General features: G+C 49.1%; 1 protein-coding gene across 8 annotated transcripts in view; it reads right to left on the bottom strand.

The window, feature by feature from the left end:
• The window catches only part of Dpf3 (double PHD fingers 3), a 268017-nt gene that overhangs the window by 88977 nt on the left and 155551 nt on the right, over positions 1 to 23489 (bottom strand). For all 8 annotated transcript variants that reach the window (XM_055592871.1, XM_055592874.1, XM_055592877.1 and 5 more), the window contains 2 exons: positions 17026 to 17121; positions 8084 to 8162 (listed from right to left, as the gene is read on the bottom strand). In XM_055592871.1, coding sequence (XP_055448846.1) covers positions 8084 to 8162; positions 17026 to 17121 — 175 coding nt within the window. The remainder of the gene's footprint in view (positions 1 to 8083; positions 8163 to 17025; positions 17122 to 23489) is intronic.

Here is a 23489-nt window from a genome sequence, read left to right as displayed (position 1 = left end):
ACACACACACACACACACACACACACACACACACACACACACACACAGTACTCTTCAGGCCCCTAGAGCAGTTGATATCTGCTCATTTAAATCCTTCCTTGTATGGCAAGCCTGGCCTCTCCAGATATGCCTAGAAAAAGGGAATAGCTAAGGTGGGAGAAATGTTTCTTCAATCATATTATGTGTGCAAACCTTCTATCTATGTCATCACAGTCAGGTGCTCTTCCAATTCATACAGAGGTCATGACACCCAGAACAAGTCATCCCCCTCCAAATCCCAGAGAGCAAGTGCCAGAGCCACAACCTGGCTCCAATCATTTCTATTCCAGCCAGGGCACTGTCCTTCCCCGGGTCTCTCACCTGGCACAGGCCACAAGCCCACCATGACGAGCGCCAGGCCCTTTGACCTCACAGTTCTGCTCCCAGGAAGTGATAAAACATTATACAAAGACTGGACCCATTAACATTTTTGTCCTTGATGGAGCAGGAGCTCATGGGAACCCACCCCTCCCCAAGGAGCTGCTGGCAGCTAATGAGGAGGGACACATTTGCTTCGGAGGTATAGCCACTAGAAGCTGCCCACGTTCCTGTAAATGATCCCTTACCAGGGGTCACATGGGCAACCCTAATAAAACTCCTCATTGGGTCACCAAATATAAATAAAGATGAATACATAATAGGGAAAGAAAAGGGAGGTTAGTTGGAAAGAGAAAATGGATCAGTGGGAGTGAGGAGGGGGACAAGAGAGGGTAATGGGAAATGAGCATGCTCAAACTACGTTATATTCACTTATGGAAAGGGCCATAGTGAAGCCATTATTACAGATGATTAATACATACTAAGAAAAAGGGACAAAGCTGTGTGAAGAAATAGCTGCCATGTTATTCGCTAACAACTTCTGAACTGCGCCTTTATCAAGCTGGGTACCGACTGCACACAGCAGAACAACCCTGAGCTGTGGCAGCCGCAGAAACATATCTGCTGGCATGAGAAGATACCCCTCTTGTACTCGTGAGCGAAAGGCATGGGGAGAGCTGGGGAGGGAGGGAGTAAGTCCCAGGGAAGCCTACGAAAACGGGGTTTCCTTTGAGAACTGAGATGACGGATGATTTATTTTTTCCCCTTTCTGACATACCTAGAGCTCTGCTTTCCCTTGCACGAAGGCTATTTCCACATGGGGTGGGGGTGGGGGAGTTACTTTCAAAAGCAAAAGGAGCCTCTTAGCAGTGTGAATAAAAAGGTTCCTACGGATGAGAAAGTCTTTCCAAAGGGCACAGGCGGCTACAGTGGTGGCACGCTTAGAGGGGAGAGTGGGTAAGGCAAGGACATCTGAGGGCAGGGAGGCCAGGGGAAGGCACAGCAGGACAGAGGACAGAGGCAAGCAAGGATGAGGGCATGCATCAGAGAAGCTTCCCGACCCTGCCTCTGGCCAGCCCGGCAGGGACACTGCCACCTGTGTCCATGATACAATGGCATTTACATTTTTAAACAGGCCCAGCTCTGTGAGGACAAATGCATTCAATCTCCAGTGATCAATCCCTCCCACAGGCCCTGCTCCACAAATCAAGTTTCTGGGGCACTGAGCCTCCTCTGCCACCCCCTCACACACACATATCCAAGGATCTGCAAGATAACAGCCAGAGACAACTGAGTGATGGACCAGCCACTGTACAAGGGCAGCAAGCCGGAAGGCCAAGTTAGTGGCTTTTTTTTTTTTTTTTCTTGCTACGGTTTGAAGCACAGAACACATGAGCCTCGGAGAATGCAGGCCTTTGTGCCCTCCAAAGGAAATGTTAATAGGACAGAAATAGTCATCTGAATCTACCTGCCAGACTCAGGTAAGAATGAAAGCAGGGTGACCTGAAGGAGGCTGAGAGAGAGGCAATCTCCCAGGACCTCCATGGCTGCCCATCCCACCAGTCACTCCTCCGACTCATGGCACAATCTCCCTGACGTCCCACAGTGCCCTCCTCCTTTCTGTTCCTGAGACATCTGGTCTGGGCAGACGGCCTCACTAGGGAGCTGCTGTGTGGGAGGAAAAGGAGCCCACAGTGCAGGGTTGGGTGCTGATCAGGGAGGCCCGGAGCTCTGAGAGACCACAAGGACGGAACGTCACAGCCACTGGAAAACAGAACTGAACAGAGACCCACTTTCGCCCTCTCCGCTCCTCCCTCTAGAACAATCATGGCAGAAAGCAGATCTTCAGAGCAGGAAGAGAGCCCAGCCCTTACTCTCACGTGGCCCCTACTGGACACAGTTGCACCCTATTGTGGTTTCAGTGAGAAAGGCTCCCTCCACCCAACCTCACTTACTGAACATTTTGGCCCCCAAGCTGGTGGCACTGTCTGGGGGAGATGTAGACATTTCACAATACAGTGGGTCACTGGGGCAGCAGATGTGATAACTTATAGCTCGGCCCTGTTTCCACCCACACCCTCTGTTCCCTGATCTGCTAAGATGCGGGCAGGCAGGCTCCCGTGCCCGCTGCCACAGTCTCGAGCTAACATAAACTGTATTGTGCCTTGCCTGCCTGATGGACTGACGGTATCCTTTCAAATCAGGAGCCAAAGTAAATCCTCCCTCCCTAAAAAGTTTCAGTTCAGTATTTTTATTACAGTAAGGAGGAAAAAAAAAAAAAAAAAACTAGGTAATGGATACCTCCAGCTGGGTTTCTAAGAAGGAGATCAGCCCGTGGCATGGTCATTTAAAAGTCACAGGCAATATCAGTGGGGCTAGGATCCTGGGACAAAGAGCCTACTGACAGAATCGGTGCTGAGTGGACTCTCTTGATGCGTCGACACAGCGCGTGACTCAGAGGTGAGGCACACTCTGACGTGTCGCTAGCCTAGGCTAATGCTCTAGTGTGGTGTGGCTTTAACAGATTTAAACTTAAAAGCCTAGAAGTCACAACCCATTTAACTACAATTACCACCTGACTCCCCAATTTTGCCAATCTGATTCTAGAAGGCCTCCATGAGTGGCACACAGGATACCGCCTCATAGATAAAGAACGCACGTTTATTAACTGATTTCTAAGTCAACTTTCCCCTCGGCTCTTGGGAGAACGTCCTTTAGAGCGGAAGGACACTCTAAAGCAGACCTAGACTGTGCCGTTTCTACAGCTGGAAGATGTGGAGTTTATATCTTCGTGTTACTTTGGGCCAGCTGGGCGACCTGGGGAAGTCCCTCTCTGAGCCTTCAGTTTCTTCACAGGAAAGTGAGCTCAGCTGTCTCTGTGGCTCATACTTACTGTGTGTGTGTGGGGGGGGGAATGGAGACAGTCTGCACAAAATGCCAGGTACAGTATCCTGCCTGCTGTAGCACACTCTAACAGGACTGTGACTGTAACTCAGAAGAGACGTTCCCTGGGTCCAGCAAAAAACAGGGGTGCTCTTGCTCCTCCCAGAATGCCTGCCATGGAGAGACTGACTTTCTCCATCACCACCCCACATCACCGTCTTCTTCTCCATCACGTTTCTTGAACAAAGACAATATGAAAATAGCTCTCTCCCTGGGAGCCTGCCCCTGATGACAAGGGGGCTGCAGAGCAATTCAGAGCAGGCAGCACTCAGGACAAGGCTGAGCAGCTCAGCTAATGACTCCAAACAGGAGCCCACACCCCAAGGATTCCCTCCACGTCTGTCCCACTCAACACCCCGGCTAGGAATGGGATGCTGGTACTATTAGGGCTTCGTGCTACTGAGTAAATTAAAATCAGGTGCGGGACTGTTGTGTTTTAGACTGGATGGCTGAGCTTTATCGTCGCCGAAAGAACTACCGAGGAAAGATTTGAAGGAAGCCAACTAAAACACGGAGGCAAGCCAGTGGCGGACTGCCTAGAGAATCCTGGGGCCATCGGGTTTCTAGGCATGGGAGCTGGAGAGATGGCTCAGTGAGTAAAAACTGCACACGCATGAGGACCTCAGCCCTGATTCCAGCGCCCATGTAAACTACTACAGCAGGATGAGCACCTGAAACCCCAGCACAGTATATGAGATTGCAAATAAAAGCTTGGCTGCGGCTTGCCGGCTGCCAGCCTAGCTCCAGGCTCAGTGAGAGAAAGGCCCTGTCAGAAAGGAATAAAGCAGAACATCTGTGTCTCTTTCCGTTGTCTTTCTCTCTCAGATGGTATATGTGTGTTATCTGTGATCATGGATGCTTGCACATGTGGAAGCCGGAGAAGACATCAGATGTTCAGGCAGGGAACACAAAAAGGGCTGGATGGTCAAGGCTGGAGTGCTCAGGTTGGATTAAAGAGAACCAGCCACCCTCAAACATCCGCGTGCTTGTGAATTCCCTGAGAAGTGCTAGGAACACGCAGGTACCGGGCCCGGCCCCTGGGATTCTGATGGAGAAAGTCTGGTGTGAGAATTCTGGAGTCTGCATTGTCATGAGTGTCTAGGTTATTCCTACACAGGTGGTCCAGATCCACAAACACCAAAACGCTCTCCCACAAAGTCCATGTCTGTTGCTTTGCTTTAAGTTAGCGAACACCTTTCCTGAGACAAAAGACAGAATGTGGGAGAACAGAACTTGAAGCCTTCAACTCAGCAAAATTTCAAGATAATTAATAGAGATTGGGTGCTTGCTAGAAAATGAAGGATTCTGGTGCTGGAGAGATGGCTCAGAGGTTAAGAGCATTGACTGTTCTTCCTGAGGACCTGGGTTCAATTCCCAGCACCCACATGGCAGCTCACAACTGTCTCCAATTTCTATTCCAGGGGATCCGACACCCTCACAGACATACATTCAAGCAAAAACACCAATGAACGTAAAACTAACAAAATGAAGTATTCATGTACATACCATAGATTGGGTGAAAAAATAAATTACATTTAGACGATTTAATACTTCTGAGATGGAATCAATTCAATGGCTGAGTGAACGGCAAGAGGTAAACCCCTCTTACTTGAAGTTATCCACTAAGGTACAATTTCAGCCACTCATCACGAAAAGGAAGCCTGGACCAATCATACCACAAAGCATCAACTGTATTCAAGAACACATACCAGGAAGGGTTAACTACAACTGCACCTGGAAAAAAAAATGGCTACTACCAACCCACATAAACCCAGAGAGAAGTGTTTGGGGTCCAAGGTGACCTAATATTTTCATAAATAACTCCAAAGATGGAGTGGGAATTATGCAAATCAAACCTCAGGTGACACAAAAATGGCAGGGATTGCAAGTCTGTGGAGAATGGAATTTAACTACTGGGCAATGTCTTTAAATTTGCCTTTATTGAATCTTGTATATTGAAGTCACACATTATTGTATCTGTTTATTGAGATTCAATGGGGCCAAAGGCAGAGTGATTTATGGAAAGAAAGATAATCAAATGCCTCAGGGGAAAAGATCCTACACCTGGAGAGACCCTGGCACCAGGTGTAGAAACTGATAGGAACAGATAGGAACCGACTAGGAAGGAGTTAGAGGTACACAGAGCAGTTGGGTAGTCTCTGAAGACAGGTTTTGTGCCAAGAACTGGTGCATGAATTAGGAAGAAAAAAAAAAATTTCTGCCATTCTCTGAGCTACTTGGGCCTTGATGCTACTTCTGGTAGAAATGCTTAAACACAGACCCAGTAGGGAATTCAGAGCAAGATAGCACAAGATTATAGGGTAGGACCCTAGTTCACCCAAGAATACAGGGGATGCCAGGCCAAAACGCTGAGTGTGCCTATTTGTTGGGGAAGGAGACACAAAAGGCCACACGGAGGAGAGTGCCGTTCTGGCTCCCATTAAGGAAATACAATCATGGGAAGCACAGCTGGAATTGTGGAGAGAGGGCAGCTGTGGCAACACCATCCCTCGGGGACTCCGGAGAAGGGCGACGGGACACCTCTCTAGTTAGGATGCATTAGAGATTATTAAAAGCATTCCTTGTCCAGCCCAGGGATGGGGGGGTGGGCTTCATGACCTCTCCCAAGGTCACTTCTACCCCGAGGGATCCCATGTCTGAAGGGCACCAGATAAAAATAAAGTCTATTAATCACCAAGCTGTCACACAGTGTCCTGAGAGAGCCAGGATGAAGAAAGGCAAACTGCAATGGACCTTGCTTTTCAGAGGAAGGAGGAAGGAGGCAGTGGTAGGTGGTACATGTGCGGACAGAGCCAAGGAAGCAGCTGCTGACACTTCTGGGAAAGCCTGTGTCACCCTGTAATGAGTCCCTCCGAGCTCTGCATGGGAACAGGGGTAGGAAGGGGAGCAGAAAGCATTGAAGGACACTAAGAGTCCCTAAGCAAAGCTGGGAGTCTTGAAGGAGAGGGTCTGCTGAAAGCACAGCACAGGAGCAAGGAGGAAGGGGTTGGCTTACAAAGGCTCTGTGCAGGAAGGAGAGCCAGGAGCCAGGCAAGAGGGCACTTCACAGAGATAATCCACCGGAACACAGCTGTCAGAGAAAGTGGAGGGAAGAAAGGAATGGTGAGGAGGCTGAAGCAAGAAAAGGGCGCATCAGGGGTGTGTCTGGAAATATAGGAGACTAGGACACCTCAGAATTCCACAAAAGTTCTAGAAAGAGGGCCAGTGAGTTGGCTTAGCAGGTAAGCACACTTGCCACCAAGCCTGATGGCCTGAGTTCAATCGCTGAAATCCACGGGCGCAAGGAGAATTAAACAGCCAAATGAGGGTTGTCATGAAGATTGAGTTCTAGCAAAACACTGTTCCACAAACACCTAGTTGACCCCTGATCTCCACACAAGCCAGTGCGTGCACGAGCTCCACGCACAGACACGCAACCGATTGTAGTTAATGCGATGAGAACTTTTTTAAAGTTACAGGAATAGAGCGAAAAGTTGAGCATCCCACTCACAATGGGGAACATGGCTTTTTAGAATAGAAATGGAGTCATTACGCCTCAGCTCCAAAGCATCTGTTGGCACTCTTAACCGGTGCCACACACAGCTGGAAAGCCTACCCACGGCCCAGAAGAGATCTCCCAAGGGCTAGCACGCTTGGACTCTTTACATATCAGGACACAACTAAGTGACATCTGGGAAGTAAGGACCAGACCAAATAAGGCAGACCCCACGTTCTGCTCTCGTCTCTTCCTGGAACACAGTTCCTTGAGGATGGCCATGAGATCTTCAGAAGGCTCAGGAATGTCATCTGGTGGCGTATTAAGGAGCCAAACGAGGAGCATGGCAAAATTTCTAGCAAAATTTTCTATCAGATGTCACAGGGCATAGGACAACATCTTGACATCAAGAGGCCAGTGAAAGGGTAGGGAAAAGGCACCACCCCACTGTGCTCCCTATGTCATATCCCCTTGGCTTTCTTTATCTCCGTGGAGGATGCGGGACCTAACAAGATGGAGAAGCACCCAGAGCAGAGGGATCACCAGGCCAGGTCCTGTCTTATCCAGCTTTCTGCCATTCTCGGAGCAGCCTGGTCCTGGCGGCTGGCCTTGGCATGGAGTGAGCAGGAAGTGCCCAGCAGAGTGACAGATAACAGGGCAAGGCTGTGGAACCCACCACAGCCCACCCTTGAAGGCTACTGTCCTTTCAATGATCACTGTCCCTCTTTGTGTTCCTCCCTTGGCCTCTACCCTAGTCCCATACTCAGGCTCTAACCTAGGAGCCAGGCAACTACTCTTCCAAAGATGTTTCTGAGTCATGGAAGGAATGGTGCAGAGGAGCTGAGAGCCATTTGCTAAAGCAAGCCATCGTCATAGAAAGATTCATAACCAGCCCTGCCTAGGACAGGAGAGAGGGGGAGAGAAATAAAATTAAAGGGAAGTGAATCAGACAAATGGAAAGTCACAGAAGCCAAGGACCTTCATCAGAGAGCTTTGGGCTACACTCTCATTTGGGACTCTGAAAGGGTGAAAGATGTAGAGGATGAGTCTTGGAAGAGACAGGCAAAGTGAGAGGAGGCAGGAGGAAGTCCAGAACGGAGAGCTGACGTCCAGGAGCGCAGACTGAGAGGTGGAGCCAGACCACTGTGCCCAGAGCCCCAACCACAGCAGGAGGGGATGTGAGCACACAGGGCTGAAAGCAGGAGGGCCTGGTGAGCCCCAGAGCTGGTGGCCTACTGCCAAGGCAGCACAGAAACACTGGGCCGAGAGTGCACATGAGATACTTACTGTCACAGACGTATGGTTTGTCGTGGTCTTCCTGAGAGGCAGCGTCATGCCTCCTCCGGCCACCTGCAGAGCCACGAGCCTGGGGAGACATTGAGCACGAGACACCCGTTACTATGACAGCCTCTTGGCTCACAGGCACACACTCTTTGGGCTCTTTGCACCACAGCCTTTGTTCCCACGCCAACCCTGCTTTACATCAGGAAAACTGAGACCAGGAGGATTAGGTAGCTTGTCCTCGGCTACTCACCTGACTCTTCTTATTGTTTCCACAGTAACTCCCAGAAGGAAGTATAATAGTGGCCCCTTTGTATAGGTGAGGGGACCGAGGCAACAAAGAGATGAGGTGACTTTCCCAGTGTCATTCATCTACTACATGCAGAACTAGGATGTGAGCAGAAAAGAGTGACTGAAGTCGTGGCTTGACTGTGAAAATCCCCAGCTAGTGCCATTTTTTTTGTGGGGGTGAAGGTAAACTTTAGGAGATGAGCCAAACTGTAGTCTGTAGGGACAGTATAGGCGTATGTCTTTAAAGGTTATACTTGTCCTGGGCAAGTCTTCTTCCTGCCCCTCGTTGTCTCCTGGTCACAGTGAGCAAACTACTCTGTACAGCGGATACTCTTGCCACCGTGTTCTGCCTCTCCACAGACCCGTAGCAATAGAGAAAGCCAACCGTGGCTGACTCCTCTGAAGCCATGAGCCAAAATAAATCCTTTAAGTGGCTGCCTCAAGTGCTTTGCTACAGCAATAGGAGTCTAATTCATATGGTCCTGTATCTACCAGGTATGGGGCCTCTACCATACAGCGTCTCTCTGCCTCACTGACTGTGTACAAGATGTCATGAAGCCCTACATGCTGATCATCGGGAACAGGAAGTGTAACTGCTGTGTCACCCCAGGTTCCTGTGCCCACACTGCCTACCCTAAAGGCCTCGAGGAGCCAGTCCCCTCCTCCATGCTTGGCCTTCACTGTAGGCCTGGGCTTCAGTCAGGTCTCCTTCAGGGACTAAGACCTTAACCCTCAAGATCAACTGGATTCCTGATACCTACCAGAACCCTGTGTGTCTCCCTGGGTGGGTCACATGACCGGAGGGGAAGGACAGAAGAAGCTAGACTTCAGTAAGGCTGCCAAAAGCTCTGTATCCCAAGACAGCAGCTACCAGAAAGCAGCAAGGCTTATTTACAAGCTATTGTAAGCCCTGCACTGGCCTTCCTGCAGCACCTTAGCCTCCTCCAGGTCATTCACTGCTAATGAGTGGAGGTGAGCCACCAGCCACGCAAAGGGCTGGCTGCAGTCTTCAGGGACAGAGAGAAAGGGTCAGCAGGAATGAAACGTGATGGGGAAGAAGTCTGGGGTGCAGGTCCAGGACCTGCTGGAGAGAAGTTGTCCCAAAGAGTCATGGTGGAAAAGCCTGGGATGGAGTTTTCCACACATACACATTCACAGATACGAGTGCACACATCTTACTGGGTGCTTTGTGAGTGGGCAGGCCTACTCTCCAGGCCTGTGGTGCTCACCCCCCCCTCACACACACTTCACAATCAACTCCACCTGCCAAACCATCACTTCTGCCATCTCCTCGGCTTGTCTTTTCAAATGGTAATAATAATAATAGAATTTCACCTCCCTCCTTGTTACCATCTTCCTGCCCCCATCCCTGCTAGGGATAATCAATAGAAATCACTCTCTTCCCCCTTTTCCTCTCTCTTCTCCTCCTTCTCCTTGTCTTCATCCTTCTCTTCCTCTTCCTCCTCTTCCTCCAAACACCCTCAAATGCTCAATGAGCACCGGCCATCACCCTGAGGCACTGACAGACATTGTGCCCAGGATGCTGAGGGTGGTCATCTTACAGCCCTGGCCCTCCCCATGCCTTCTCAGTGGAGCCAGGGACAGCTTGACATGCACAGCCGGCAGCCCTGTCACAGCCCCTTGGAGCAGGTAAAAAGCAAGCCAGGCAGAATGATGAGGCCACAGCAAATGCCGGAAGGGGCTCCGCAAGACTGGCCACATGTCAAGGCAATAAGATGAGGGGGCAGGCAGAACAGAAGCACTGGGGCTTCTGAGGGAGCCAGCAGAGGGAAAGAACAGCTCAGCTGAGAGCCGGCTTCCTCCCCTTGCTGCTGGGCTGACCAGCAGGGAGGCTGCATGCTCCCAAACTCCCCACACCTTGGTTTTTGCCAAACAGAGATAAAGGCTACACAGGGCATCTGAGGCAATGTGGGTGGGCTTCTCCTGAAACAGTGGAACTCTTGATCTCCTGGAAGTCTCGGAGGCCTCCGGGAAATGTCCTACTCGAACGCCACTTTCTTCAAGAAGTGATGTCCACTTGTCTCCTTTCATTCTTTTTCCTTTCCTCCACTTTATGTTTAGTCACAGCACATGGCATTATCTGGTGCTACACTGTACATGCGTTACTTTACTTGCTGATTTTTCTATCTGTCCCACAGGAGGTAGAGTCCTATATGGGCCACCACTGTTTTTGGAACCAAGCGTATTCCTTCAGCAGGTGCCAGATCATTTTATCAATCCATCAGGTGGTGAGTTGACCATTGTCCTTCTTCTTTATCTGTATCCCAATGCTATATTTCTTCCCTCAAAGGCCATCAGCTGATCTTGAACCTCCCCACCCCAACCCCATACCAGGCGGGGCTTTACCTCCCCACTTCCCAGCCTAACCCCTCCTACATGACTACTAACAGAGGGGTGGGGGCTGGAGATCATTCATTCACTCACATTCCACCATTGCCAGCTATGACACATTTACATAGCCAACTGCGGCCTACTACCCGCCGAGCAGTCTCACCCAGGGCTCATGCTGTGTCTAGAAGCAAATTCATGTCTTTGTTTGCATGGCTCCTTTTATGATCACCTCTCCTATGCCATCCACAGTCAACCTACATTTCAGCATCCTACCCCTCCAAAAATCTTTCCCTTGCTACACTGAAGAGTGAAAAAAAAAAAAAAAAAAAAAGATGTTTGAAAGTCTGACAGGCCTGAACTTAAATTCCAGTTATTCGTTACTATAACAAAAAGCCTGAGGTAGGTACTTTTGAAAGGAAAAGAGGTTTATGTTGGTTGTTGGGAACTCAGCTGGTGTTATCCTTCTTCTAACAAAGTCCATAGGCAACACAGAGTGTCACATGGCAAGAAACAGGGAGCCCTCCTGTGTGCCTCTTTCAATCCTTCTCCATCTTTTATTGACCCTCAGGACCCAATCAGGAAGCTCTACCCGACCTCACCTAATAATCCTAGTCACTTTACTAAAACCCCCTCTGACTACTACAGCAGCCGTCTAGTTTCTGACCTCTCGACATCTCAAATGGCCTTTAAGTTTCATCACATGAAGTCTCGGGGACACTCAAACCATATCCAAACCACAGATAGCACCAGCTGGCTGTCACACAACAAGTTACCCCCTCTACGGCTTAACTTATTCATTTATAAAATGGGCAGCAGCAGGCCAGATGTGGTGGTGCCCGTCTGCTACCCCAGCACTCAGAAGATGAATACTGCAAGTTTAAGTCGGCCTGGTCTACACAGGAAGCTCCAGACCACCCACAGCTACTTAAGAAGACTGTCTCAATCAACATATACATCCGTAAATGAATAAATAAAACAGGAACAGAAACACCTCTGCAGCACAGTTGTTGAGATGATTAGAGTTAGGGGAATAAGGCCACAGGACACAGCATTAAGCCTGTAGGAGGTACAATAAGTTATTGACCTTCCATGCCTGTGTGGGTGAACGAGAGGGTAGCCATCCGCTAGGCTCTCCTTGTGACCGTTAGCACACGATGAGAAGCCATCTTGAGTCCTACTTAACACCTCCCCAGTTTGAGCCTTGGGTCCCTAAGGAGAAAGATGGCATCTTGTACTTTATTATGAAGCCCTAACATTCTCCTGCCTACACAGCGCAAAGGTCTTCCATATACATAAGCTCAGTGACTCCTGCAATAACCCTGTGAGTTGGGCCAACCATGTTGCTGTCTGACAGTGGGTGCCTGTTCTGCATGGGTCTGTGACTTGCCCATAATCCCAGAGCCAGTGGAAACAGCAGGACAGGTTTCTAGGCTCTAATCCAGACTCCTACTCTCCCAAAGAGACCCATCCTCCCTCCCTGAAGATGCTCAATTTCCACTCATACACTGGAGGCCATGGCAGCCATGACAGGGCCCTGCCTTACTGGCCGTAGGTGGGTAGGCTCAGGAGGAGACAACTAATTACTAGGCCAAGCCTGTTTTAGTTGCAACCTGGACCACTCACATTCTACCATCAAAGGACTTGGAATCTGAAAACAGTGACCCCTCTTGGTCACCTGAGTTGTAGGAGCCCACAAATTCAGGAGCTCTGGAATCCTGTGCTAAGAGGTGTGGGAAATGCGGACACCACAGAGTGATAGGAAGCAGAAGCTGTGGGTGGTACTCTTACTCTCCTCAGTTCTGATCCCATCACCTTCCTGCCCTTCTTGTGAGCTGGATCTTCAAAGATCACTCACATCTGGGACAGTGGCCCCAAGGTTTCAAATTCTCCTTAGCTCTATAAAAGCTGCTCTCAAGTAATGGCCAGGGGTGAGCATCAGACCTCTTCTCCTTATAGGCTAAAGAGGTGGCTCAGCAGTAAAGAACACTTGCTGCTCTTCCAGAGGACCCAGGTTCAGTTCCTAGCACCCACAAATCGGCTTACAATCAGGGGATCTGACGCCCTCTTGTGGCCTCTGAGTTCACCTTTACTCATCTGCACAGAACCACATGCACGGAACTAAAACAAGTATTTTTTTGTAACAAAAGCCATTCTCTTGGTGCCACTAAAAAGATCGTTTGCCTTTTTCATTCTCATTTCCTCACAAGTGTACAGTGGGGTTTTCCGGAGGCTGCATGACATTTGACAAGGCTTTCGGTGTGCACTTGTATATTCATGAGCTACATTCATAAGCTGAATTTTGTCTTAATTTCTAATATAGCAAATCATTAGTGAAATTAATGTCACCTGCTATGCCCAGAACAATAGCTTTGAGGGGCTGTCAGTATTTGTTAATGGTGCAAAGAATTCCTGAAGCAGAGAAAGGGAGGGCAGTGCTCTGCCAGCTCGCCATTGGAAGCATAGTCTTCAGACCAGCAATTCCCAAGAGTTTACCATCAAGGCAAGAGCTTATCACCCACCCTCCACAGCCCAGAACTACCACATCAGAATTTGTTCTTTGGCAAGATCCCTGGGGACTTCCTGGGCACACACAAGTTTGAAAAACACGGAGCTGTGCCACAAGTATGCCAATAATTACTAATTTGATTGGTTGTTTGATTGATTGATAACACAAGGATCAGTCACATGAATTTCACTAATTTCCTTGGTTGTAGTTACCATAGACACAATTAGTAATCGTTGGGTATGAACTGCCCTCGCCTCTCAGAAAATATATAGTATTAAAACTCAGAAAGTTATCTGCTTCGACAATATCCTTCTCTGTCTGTCCTCTATCAGGCACTCAAATTTGGCCCTGTGTTATTGTTCCCCACTTATTGATGAGCAAACTGAGGCCCAGGTCACAAAAGCAACATGATTCACCCAAGGCGCAGGAGGTGGTAGAGCTAAGATTGGCACTCCTGGGTGGGGTTCTGATACGGAAACCTATCCGAGACTCACTACCAAAGCCACGGCCTCCTTCACGTTCTCGGAGTGGCTAGGGTCTTGTCAGAGGTCTGCGGGACAGGGACTGGGCTCCTCTCCCATTCCCAACAAACTCCCAGGTGAGACTGAGGCTCTCGTCCAGACTGCAGAGGCAGGTGTCAGGCCAGCGTGGTTGCTCTTCCGTGGCCAGGAAGCTCCAGAAGCAGCCAGAAGGCCCGTGTGGAAGCTTAAGGCTGTGAGTGAGGCAGCTTCCCACACTCGTTCAGCCTCGAGACCCTCTGCTGCAGCCTCCGCTTCCTCCAGGGCTCTCCGAGTGGTGACCTGTCCACTGTGTCGCTATACAACCTGGAGCCATTAGCTGTCACTCAGTCATGAGGTCCAGATACGACTTTTCTTCCGGCCTTCCTCATTCAGGTCATTCATCCAGCCTAGATATGCAGGGTCCTGGGCCAGACAGGACTCGGTAGAAAAGGCACAGATCTGTGTTCAAATTCTTCTTTCTTTCTGACTAGATGGAGCAACTTTGACCTTCCTCCCTACCACATCTGCCAGTAGCTGCTTTTTTTTTTTTTTTAGGAATGAGCTAGGCTAGCTGGGAGTGTAGCTCAGTGCTTAGCAACTAGTTAGAGCATTTAAACCTGGGTTCCACCCCAAGCACCTCCAAAACAATGAAAACAGATAAAACGAGATAGGTGCATTTTAATTTTAATAACATTTTACTCAAGTATAACAAAATACGTTATGGTAAAAACTTAGGGAAACTAACAATGAGGTGTTTGGCATTCTTTTCCTAGTCTAAGCTATTAGAATGTGGTGTGTACCTAAACCTAATATTCACAGCACCCACCAATCTGGACTAACACGCACTAGGCAGCCACGGGCAGCAAGTGGCTGCTGCACTGCGCTGTTGGGAATGGAGGATACAGAGCACAAAGCACCCAGAACAGCATCACGGCTCTCTAGAGTGGGCTCACTCAGGAGCCCTTCGCTCCACCTGGTTTTGAGTGAATACATGGGCTGGTGGATCCTATTACTCCTGACACCTCCACAGAAAAGGCAGCCAATCCCTACTCACTCACAGCAATGCCCACCTTCCACACTCATGCCACAAGTGCCAGGGCCATTTTCCACAATGTATTCTACAAAGCCTGGCCGGGGCAGCTGGGAGATGGGGGAAGGTTGGGAGGTTCTCAGCTCTTGGCATTCACAACAGGCACAGGGAACGCCATGCCCCTCTGTCTCCGATGATGAAAAAGATGTTTCTTCTATCACCATCTCCCCCCCCCCACACACACACACACACTCCACAGCTGCAGAGAACCATTAGGTGAAACCCTGATGAGGGACATTACAGGAAAGAGACCGGTCTAGAAGCAGCGAATCCTAATCAGCTTGAACGGCACGAAAGGCAGAACAGCCTGGAAACACAGACCCCTGAAGTCATAACAAAGTATACACCACCACCCAGGAATTGTGCTCACCCCTCAGAATAGATATACGCATGCGTGCACAGAGATACTGAACCTATTCAAATCTCCAAGCAACCGCAGTGCTCCCTGACCCACAGAGAACATGATCCAAGACACCCAGCAGATGCCTGAATCCCAGAGAGCAGTGAGCCCTATAACTGAATGCCTTGTCCATCTTAACTAAAGTACTTTTCATGCACTGCGGCCATGACTTTTGTACTCCTGGAGTGAAACAGCAAAAGTAGCACAAGTTCATTTCTCCTTCACAATTTTTACAGAGAGGTTCAGTCTTACTATAAAATTTGCCAGCCTTAGCAAAGTAACACTTTTCTTGAAACTTAAAAAGAGAACTTTTGCTTTTTTACTTCGAGGGAACTCTATTCCTGGGTTCTCTTTGGTATATACAAATTGTTGATATCCTTACTGTTGCACTTCTAGGCTGGTAAGTATAATAAGGGTTATTGGAACATAAGTACAGCAATACTTATATGCCAGTCTGTCTGGCGTGACAAATACTGGATAATTAACAGGCAGGTAGCATACACAGAATGGATACACTGGGCAAGGGTTGTAGGTATTAGAATAAGGTGTGTTTGTGTGGTGTATAAAAATGCCTAACAGAAAAAAAAAAACAAATGCCTAGTAGAGATACACACACACACACACACACACACACACACACACACACAATGAAATGTCTAGGATCTACTTTCAAATACTCCAGTGGGAAACAAGCACACAAACCAACAATGAGTAGGAGAAAAGAGTACATAAGAAAACTGTGGAAATACTGGTAACTGATGATGATGACGATGGTAACGTCCCAATGAATCTGCCCCTTCAGACAGCTGCCCTTCCCAGACTGAGAACTCTGGCTCTTATCAACCGTGGGACCACCTCGGATCACAATGCAGCCAGCACCAGACTTCATGCAACAATCGCCTGGGAACTTGCTTACAATACAGTGCAAGGCCTGATCCTAGACTAATACCTGAGCAGAGGTCCTGGGCATCTAGTTTTGTTACATAGTCTCTGTGGTACTATTGTGTATAAAACCCAGGCTTACTATAATTATCAGTGGGCCCAAACCCGCACGGCGCACAAGACTAACTTCTCAACCACAGCAAGGAGAAGGTCCTAACCTAGAGCTGATAGGAGCTAGACCTTCAAGCCCTCAAAAGTAGATTCTCCAGTGAATAGCTATAGTCCTCCCCTGGAGGTCTCTCTCTGCCTAATTATCATGATGCCCTTGGCTATCTCTGTAGAAGATCACAGACTGCTTGGCTGAACGAGAAGACCCTGGAGAACCACACAGAATGTCTGAAAGCATGGTCTTGGTCAGCTCTCTTCCCTTTTAGGAACTAGGCACTGTTTTCTTTCTTCCCATCAGAATCTCTGCTACTCGCACCTCTGCCCCCCCCCCACACCTTTCTTGTTCATCTCAGGGCCACATGCCTCTAAAGGTGATGCAAAGTCCATTCAGAGGACTATCAACCAGCAGGCTTCTCTCTACCTTCCCCCCCACCCCCAGGAAGCAGGTGTCCTGACCCCATCATTCTGGGAAAAACCTAAGGAACGGAAGGGCAAGCACTCTTTTCATGGTGGAGTCTCAGAAAATTCTCCTTGCCCTCTGCTCTCCCAACCCCAAGCCCCTCAGAGCAACCTCTGCTTCCTCTCCTTTCTTTTGCCAGCTCAGGACTGGCATGCCCAGTCCATGCCAGCCATGCCCAGCCTGGGGCTCTGCCAGCATCTTCCTCAGAGCAGTGTCCAAGTAAGACCATGAGGTGTGTCTATGCACGGAGGGGACTAGAACCAACCTGAACTCGTCCCTTGCAACCTTCTCCCACTTACCCGTCCTCTGGTCCTATTCTTGCGCTTGGGAATATCCTCTTCCAAATCCTCCTCTTCGTTCCCTTCTTCTACATTCTCATCATTTTCCAAAACCCTCTGCAATGACAAGAAAATCAAACACAAGAGCTGAGAGATAAAAGGCAACGGCAAGAACCATCAAAGGGTGTGTTGGGGGTGTCCTGGGTTTTTTGTTCTTCAGTGAAGCAAGGGCCCTGCCGCTGCCTGATGGTTTGAAATCTCAGCGGAATCGGTACTCTTTCAAGCCCTCAGGCCCCTTCCATCCAGATCATCCCAGAACACTGACCTTTCTCAACTCCTTTTACCCATCCACCCTCAAAAAAAGGGGGAGGGTTGGCAAGAGTATAAGGATGCTTTTCCAAAGCTGCCTTATCAAAACTGTCTTTAACATGGCATGTTGCTAACCCAGAATATAAAAAGCCATTTCTCCTTTCTCTACCATTGTGGAGCTCGACCCTGCTTGATGGAAGCAGGCCAGGACATACCTTTAATATGCTGCTCATAATAATCCACAATGGGGTTGTTTTTAAGAAAAATAGGCCGGGCGTAGTGGCACATGCCTTTAATCCCAGCGCTCTTTAGGAGGAGCAGAAGCAAGTGGATTCCTGTGAGTTCAAGGCCAGCCTGTCTAAAAAGCGGGTTCCAGGATAGCCAGGGAAGTTTTATGGAGAAACCCTGTCTCGAAAAACAAACAAGAAAAATAAATTTCTGTCAAGGTGTTAGTGACATGTGCCTATAATCCCAGCATAGGAGGAGCAGGAGTTCAAGGCCACTCAGTTTTCATAGTAAACCTAAGGTCAGCCAGAGTTATGTGTTAGACTCCAGGAGAAAGAGACAGACAGACAGGCAGGCAGAGAATAAATCGATTTTCATCACAGTCCATGATTTACAATCAAGCTTTAAGTCTACAAATTCAAATGAGCTCCCTCTACTAGCCCTCAGAACATGGTAACACAGGAGCCAGTTTTAATTTTTAGAAGTGCACAAACTGAGGCTGAAAAGGGTGTTGTTGAGTGTTCCTGGTCATCCAGCAAAGCCATGACCAGGGCAAGGTCGGATTGGTGAGCCTAGCTCCCCACTTGCTCCTGGGACTCCTCAGGTGCATTGCAACAGACAATGCGCCCGATAGGACCTGAGTGCTTCACTCCCTGAACAGAAGAAAAGGAGAGGCGGGCATCTGCCTCCAGGTCTACAGTAGGGTAAAAGAGCATAGGGGATCCAGTTACTACCAGGCAGTGGGATATAAAGGAATGGACTTGGAGCCCGGGAGAGAGAGTCCAGCGACAGGGTGGGAGGAGCTTTTCACAGGCTCGCTGATGCGGCTTTGAGCAATATAACCTTTTGTGCCTCTTCTTATCCAATCAAAAAGCAGCAATTCTTCGGCTCTATAGTACTGTCCAGTGCTGACTACATGTAGATACTAAGCCAAGCCAGAAACGAATGGATAGGGCCCTGGCCCCAAGAAAACCTTAACGTGTACTAAAAAAGTAGGACTGACTCCAATAACATACATAACTACATAACCCCCCTCGTTGCCGTAATGACTGTAAGAGTTCACGGGGCTATAAAAGGGTGCTCCAAGGGAACTGTGCCTGACCTGAAGGTCAAAGGAAACTTTCCTGAGGCTCGGGCAAAGAGCAGGGAGATGTGGAAGATGAGCAAAGAATGAATAAGCACAACTCAGATACACTTCCAGCTTTATGAAAGGGTTATGAATGTGAATGGATGGGCTTAGGAGGTTCTGGATCGGCAAGAGCTGGCAAAGCAGTCTCTAACTTATGGGTAGAAAGATGGTGGTGTGACCAGCACTCAATGGCTTGGGGAAAGATGGCAAAGATGAAGCCAGACAGGTGACTTTATCATAAGGCACAGGGCTGTAGCTTTGTGGTGGTGATGAAAAGGCTTAGAAAGTGGTAGGCCCTGCCCGTGCAGCCGGATTTCACCATTACTGCTCAAATAGTCAACGCCTCTGTAATTTGTCTTTAAAGCAGGAAGCCCAAGAGGAAGTTACCAGAACATTCCACCCCAGACACCCATCTTCTAGGTTACTGCTGGTCCCCCCAAAGGACATAAAACATTTCCCGTGACTTCTATCTTCTCCTCTGGTTGTCTTTGGGATGTTCAGCAGCTGGTAGCACGTGGTAGTGGGAAGGAGAATGGCCCCTGTGGGCTCGTATATTTGAATGTTTGGTCCCCAGTTGGCTGGACTGGTTAGAAAAAATTGTTGAAGGAAGTGTGTCACTGGAGGTGGGCTTTGAGGTTCCAGTGGTCCATGACAGGCACAGTCCCTTTTTCTCTGCCTGCAGATAAGGATGTAGCTCTCAGCTACTCCTCCAGCACCCTGCCTGCCTGCCATGCTCCCTGTCACTATAATCAGGAACTAACCCTCTGAAACTCTAAGAAGCCCCTAATTAGATGCTTTCGTTTATAACTAGCCTCGATCATGGTGTTTCATCACAGAAATTGTAACCCTAACTAAGGCAAGCCAACCTTTAACATCAAAGAGAAATGCCCTTGTCTGCTGGAGATGGCCTGCAGCCCATCGCTAGGAGATGGTGACTAGAATCCAGAGTGAGTTTTTGGCTGCTAACCTTAAAAGGGGGTCACCAGTCAAGCCAGGCAAGGCCAGATCAGATACTCTACCACCTTGGGTGAAAGGCGTTAGGATGGATACAAAGCACCACTGTGGCTAGTGTTTGTTGATTCTATCTTGCAACTGTTTCAGGTCTTAAAGCCATTTAATCATGCCAAGTTCCAAGTGCTGGCATGCAAAGGTCATTGCCTTTGGCGTCTCAGTACAGTTTTGACACCCCTGTCATATTTCATGATAAGAAATTTGTTACAGACAACATGGATTCTAGGCTGAAAAGTCGAAAAAGGAAGGAAGGAAGGAAGGAAGGAAGGAAGGAAGGAAGGAAGGAAGGAAGGAAGGAAGGAAGGAAGGAAGGAAGGAAGGAAGGAAGGAAAGGAAAGAAGGAAAGAAGGAAAACAGGTGAAGGAGGCTGAGCTGATCCCCAGGTATCTTATGGTCTCTCAGTCCAGGAACAAGCTGATTTCTCACTTGAGTTTCCATCCCACTTGCCATCAGCTTGTAACACTAGAAGCCTCAGATACACTGCTCCCACTTGTCTTCATTTCCTGCCATGTCGGCCTGACTCCAGAAACTATCTACCCAACTCACTCCATGACAGGAGCCAGGAGCTCCTGACAAACAAAGCCGGGGCCAGAACTCAGGAAGCTGAGTGGGAGTCAAGAGAGATGGGCGTGAAGGACAGAAGCATCCAACATAACTGACACCCTCCCCATCACCCTGTTACATACTGGTAGACCCTGTCCACAGACGTCTCAAAAATAGACACTTTGTAACACAACATTCCCTACTGTTATTCTAAATAGCCTTTGATAACAATGATTTGTGATTGTGTTTTTAACAGTAAAGGGGGAGAAAGAAAGGAAGGAAAGAGGAAGGGAGGGAAGGAAGGGGGAGGGAGGGGGAGGGATGAAGAGAGGGAGGGAGGAAGGGAGAGAGGGAGGGACAAAAGAATCCCCTAACTGACCCTCCCCACTGCTGCCCATGCACCACATTCTCTCCACGAAGAGCAGAAAGGGGAGGAATCTTGACAAAATCTGAATTCACTGCCCTGGTCAAAACCCTCCAAACGGCTTCCTTTTCAATTTCACATAAAGCCAAAAGCCACAACTAGGTCTCCAGAGGCCCGAAGGGTCTGGCTCCTGCCCACCTGTCCTACCCCACACACACACACACACCCCAGAACTGTACTCTGACCACAGGGCCTTCTATCTGTTCACTGGACAGGATGAGCACTGACCCATCTCAGAGCTGTCACTCCGGGGATCTCACATGGCTGGCTCCTGTCATCCCACAGGACTGTGGTTAAACCCATATCCCTCGGGACATTGCCTCAGCTCCACCCCTCCTTTAACGCAGCTTCATTTATCCCGCTGGCCTTCATTTATCCAAAACTGTAACTCTCTTATCTGTTCGCTTGTTTTTCTAACTGTGCGTCACACTAGAATCTGAGTAGTCCTCAGCGCCTATTGTTTCATGTTCAAATCAGCGTGCCTACCAGGTGTCTAACGAATACATGGATTAGTGAGTGAAAAGGAATGAAAAGGTACACAGCTGATTTGTTATAAACGCTGTTCTGCAATGCAAAGTTAAGGACCTAAACTCAAATGGTTCGCAGTCTAGCTTCAGCGCCACACAGCCTAGACAGCGCAGTTCCATGCTGTGTCCTGGCAGCCACGCTGCTAGCACCAGGGCTGATGCAATGATGGCGATACAATGACAGCATGTGTCCTGGCCCGGAGCCACGTGAAAGCGGCTCAGGCTCACGCCCAGCTTTACAGAGGCCACTAATGGAGCAAAAATACTAACAACGGGGGAGGGGGTAATACAGGGATGATACACCTTGCTTCGAATTCTGCAAGTCCAAACACAGACACTCTTGCATGACTAGCTAAACACACACACGTACACACACACACAGGAGAAGGTGAGAAATGTCTTACACGCTCAAGTTAAAAAGAGGCCATTCTGGCTGTTAGGCACCAAGAAAGGTTTGTTGGGGAAAGGTGTGCTTGGGCCTGGGCCTAACCACTGAATGTAACCAGTGCAGGCGAAGAGAACGCACACCGGCAGACCAGAGACGTGGGAAGAAAGACTGAGCGTGAGCGCTAGCCTAAGGCAGAAAGGAGAGGCCCAGGAAGGCCCCCTCTATCACCCCGGATTTCTTTAATGGAAACAAAAGATATATTAGGACGGAAGTGGCAGAAGCAGAGCTGTGCTTAGGGAGAAGGTAGCAAAGCGGGACATGTGAGACGGAATAGGGGGTCAGAAACAAGGCCACGGTCATCCATTCAAGCAGGCATTGACTGCGCCGGCCTGGCTGTGTGTGCTTACGCCGTGTTAGTGAGCCAGGTAGTCAAAGACTTCTGAGGCCAATCACAAAACAAAAAATAAAAAATCAACGACTACTAGATGGTGGTAAGTTACAACATGGAAGAAGGAGGAGGAAGAGGAGGAGGAGAAGCAGGAGGTAGGTGCAATGTATGGCACTAATCATGGCAGTCAGGGCACCCCAAGGAGAGATGAGAGCCTCCAAACGTCTGGGGAAGGACTTCCCATGTAGAGCAAACAACCAAAGCCTGTCCCATCAAAGAGACGCAAGAGGCCCTCCATTTCACTCAGGCGTGAGCGGCCATAGAAAGGGTTCCTTCCCCTCCGGTCACCTATCCTCTCAAAGGAATGGTGTTCAGCATTAGAAGGAAATGAGCTACGGCATCATGAAAAGTCATGGAGGAAGAAGAGTCTGTGCGTGTTCCGTGACAGAGGCCAATCTGAAAAGGCTACCTGTGTAGCTAAACTATGGAGGTGGGGGGGGGGGGGAGGGGCGGGTATAGGTGGGGGGTGGGAGCGGGAGGGATGGATAGCAGGGCACAGTTGGTGCAAGGCACTGAAATGTACTTGTATTACACTACACATGGTGGACTCATATCATTACACATGTGTCCAAGCATACAGCATACAGCACGCCAAAAGTGAAAACTGTGGATGCTGGGGGAGAAAAGCCAGCCGAAGGCAGCTCACTGATGGAAACAAATGTGGGGCCGCTGATACTGGGAGAAGAGGCTAAGCTTGGGGGGTTAGGGGAGGTGAGAAATCTCTTCACTTTCCTCTCCATTTTGCTATGTGTCTAAAAAGCACGGGTTTTTAAAAAGAGATCTTTGTCGCTGTTTTTCAAGACGGGGTTTCTCTGCATAGCCCTGGCTGTCCTGGACTCACTTTGTAGACCAGGCTGGCCTCGAACTCACAGAGATCTGCCTGTCTCTGCCTCCCAAGTGCTAGGATTAAAGCATGCACCACCATCACCTGGCTGAGATCTTTGTCTTTCCAGGGCAGGAGTAGAAAAAACACTGAGAAGACAACTAAGTCAGATTGGGTTGGGTACAGGGGCAGGGTGATGGGGCAGCAAGAGGGATATGGGACAAGAGGCTCTGATTCCTGCTGAAGACACTGTGGGCAGGATCGCTGACGCGTGGCATGCAAGCGGGAGGCAGACAAGCACATCAGAGATGACCCTGGGGGTTAAGTTCAGACTAGCAAGGATCTCCGTGAGGGCCACAGCTTGTGGAAAGACAGGAGGAGGTAAGCACGTCACGTCAGGTGGTGGCGACTAGACGGAAGAGATTGGACCGTTCGTCTTAACACCGAACGGGCAGAGGAAGGCAGACTCAGATCCACGCAGCAGTGCTGTGAAAAGCCAAAGCCAACTCCATGTTGGTGTGAGCAGGACTGAGTGTGTCACGGTGAACCCAGCACAGTCCCTGACACACAGGAACTTACAAAGCACCAAGCAGTATTTGCTGTGCTGCTGTTGTTATTAGTTAAATTGGTGAGCCAATTAGATTAAATGTTAAATTAA

This window comes from Psammomys obesus, unplaced genomic scaffold (genome assembly GCF_907164565.1).
Source record: "Psammomys obesus unplaced genomic scaffold, mPsaObe1.curated_primary_1811, whole genome shotgun sequence".
NCBI lineage: Eukaryota > Metazoa > Chordata > Mammalia > Rodentia > Muridae > Psammomys > Psammomys obesus.
The sequence above is the reverse complement of the archived record's forward strand: the minus strand, read 5'-3'. Positions and strand labels throughout refer to the sequence as shown.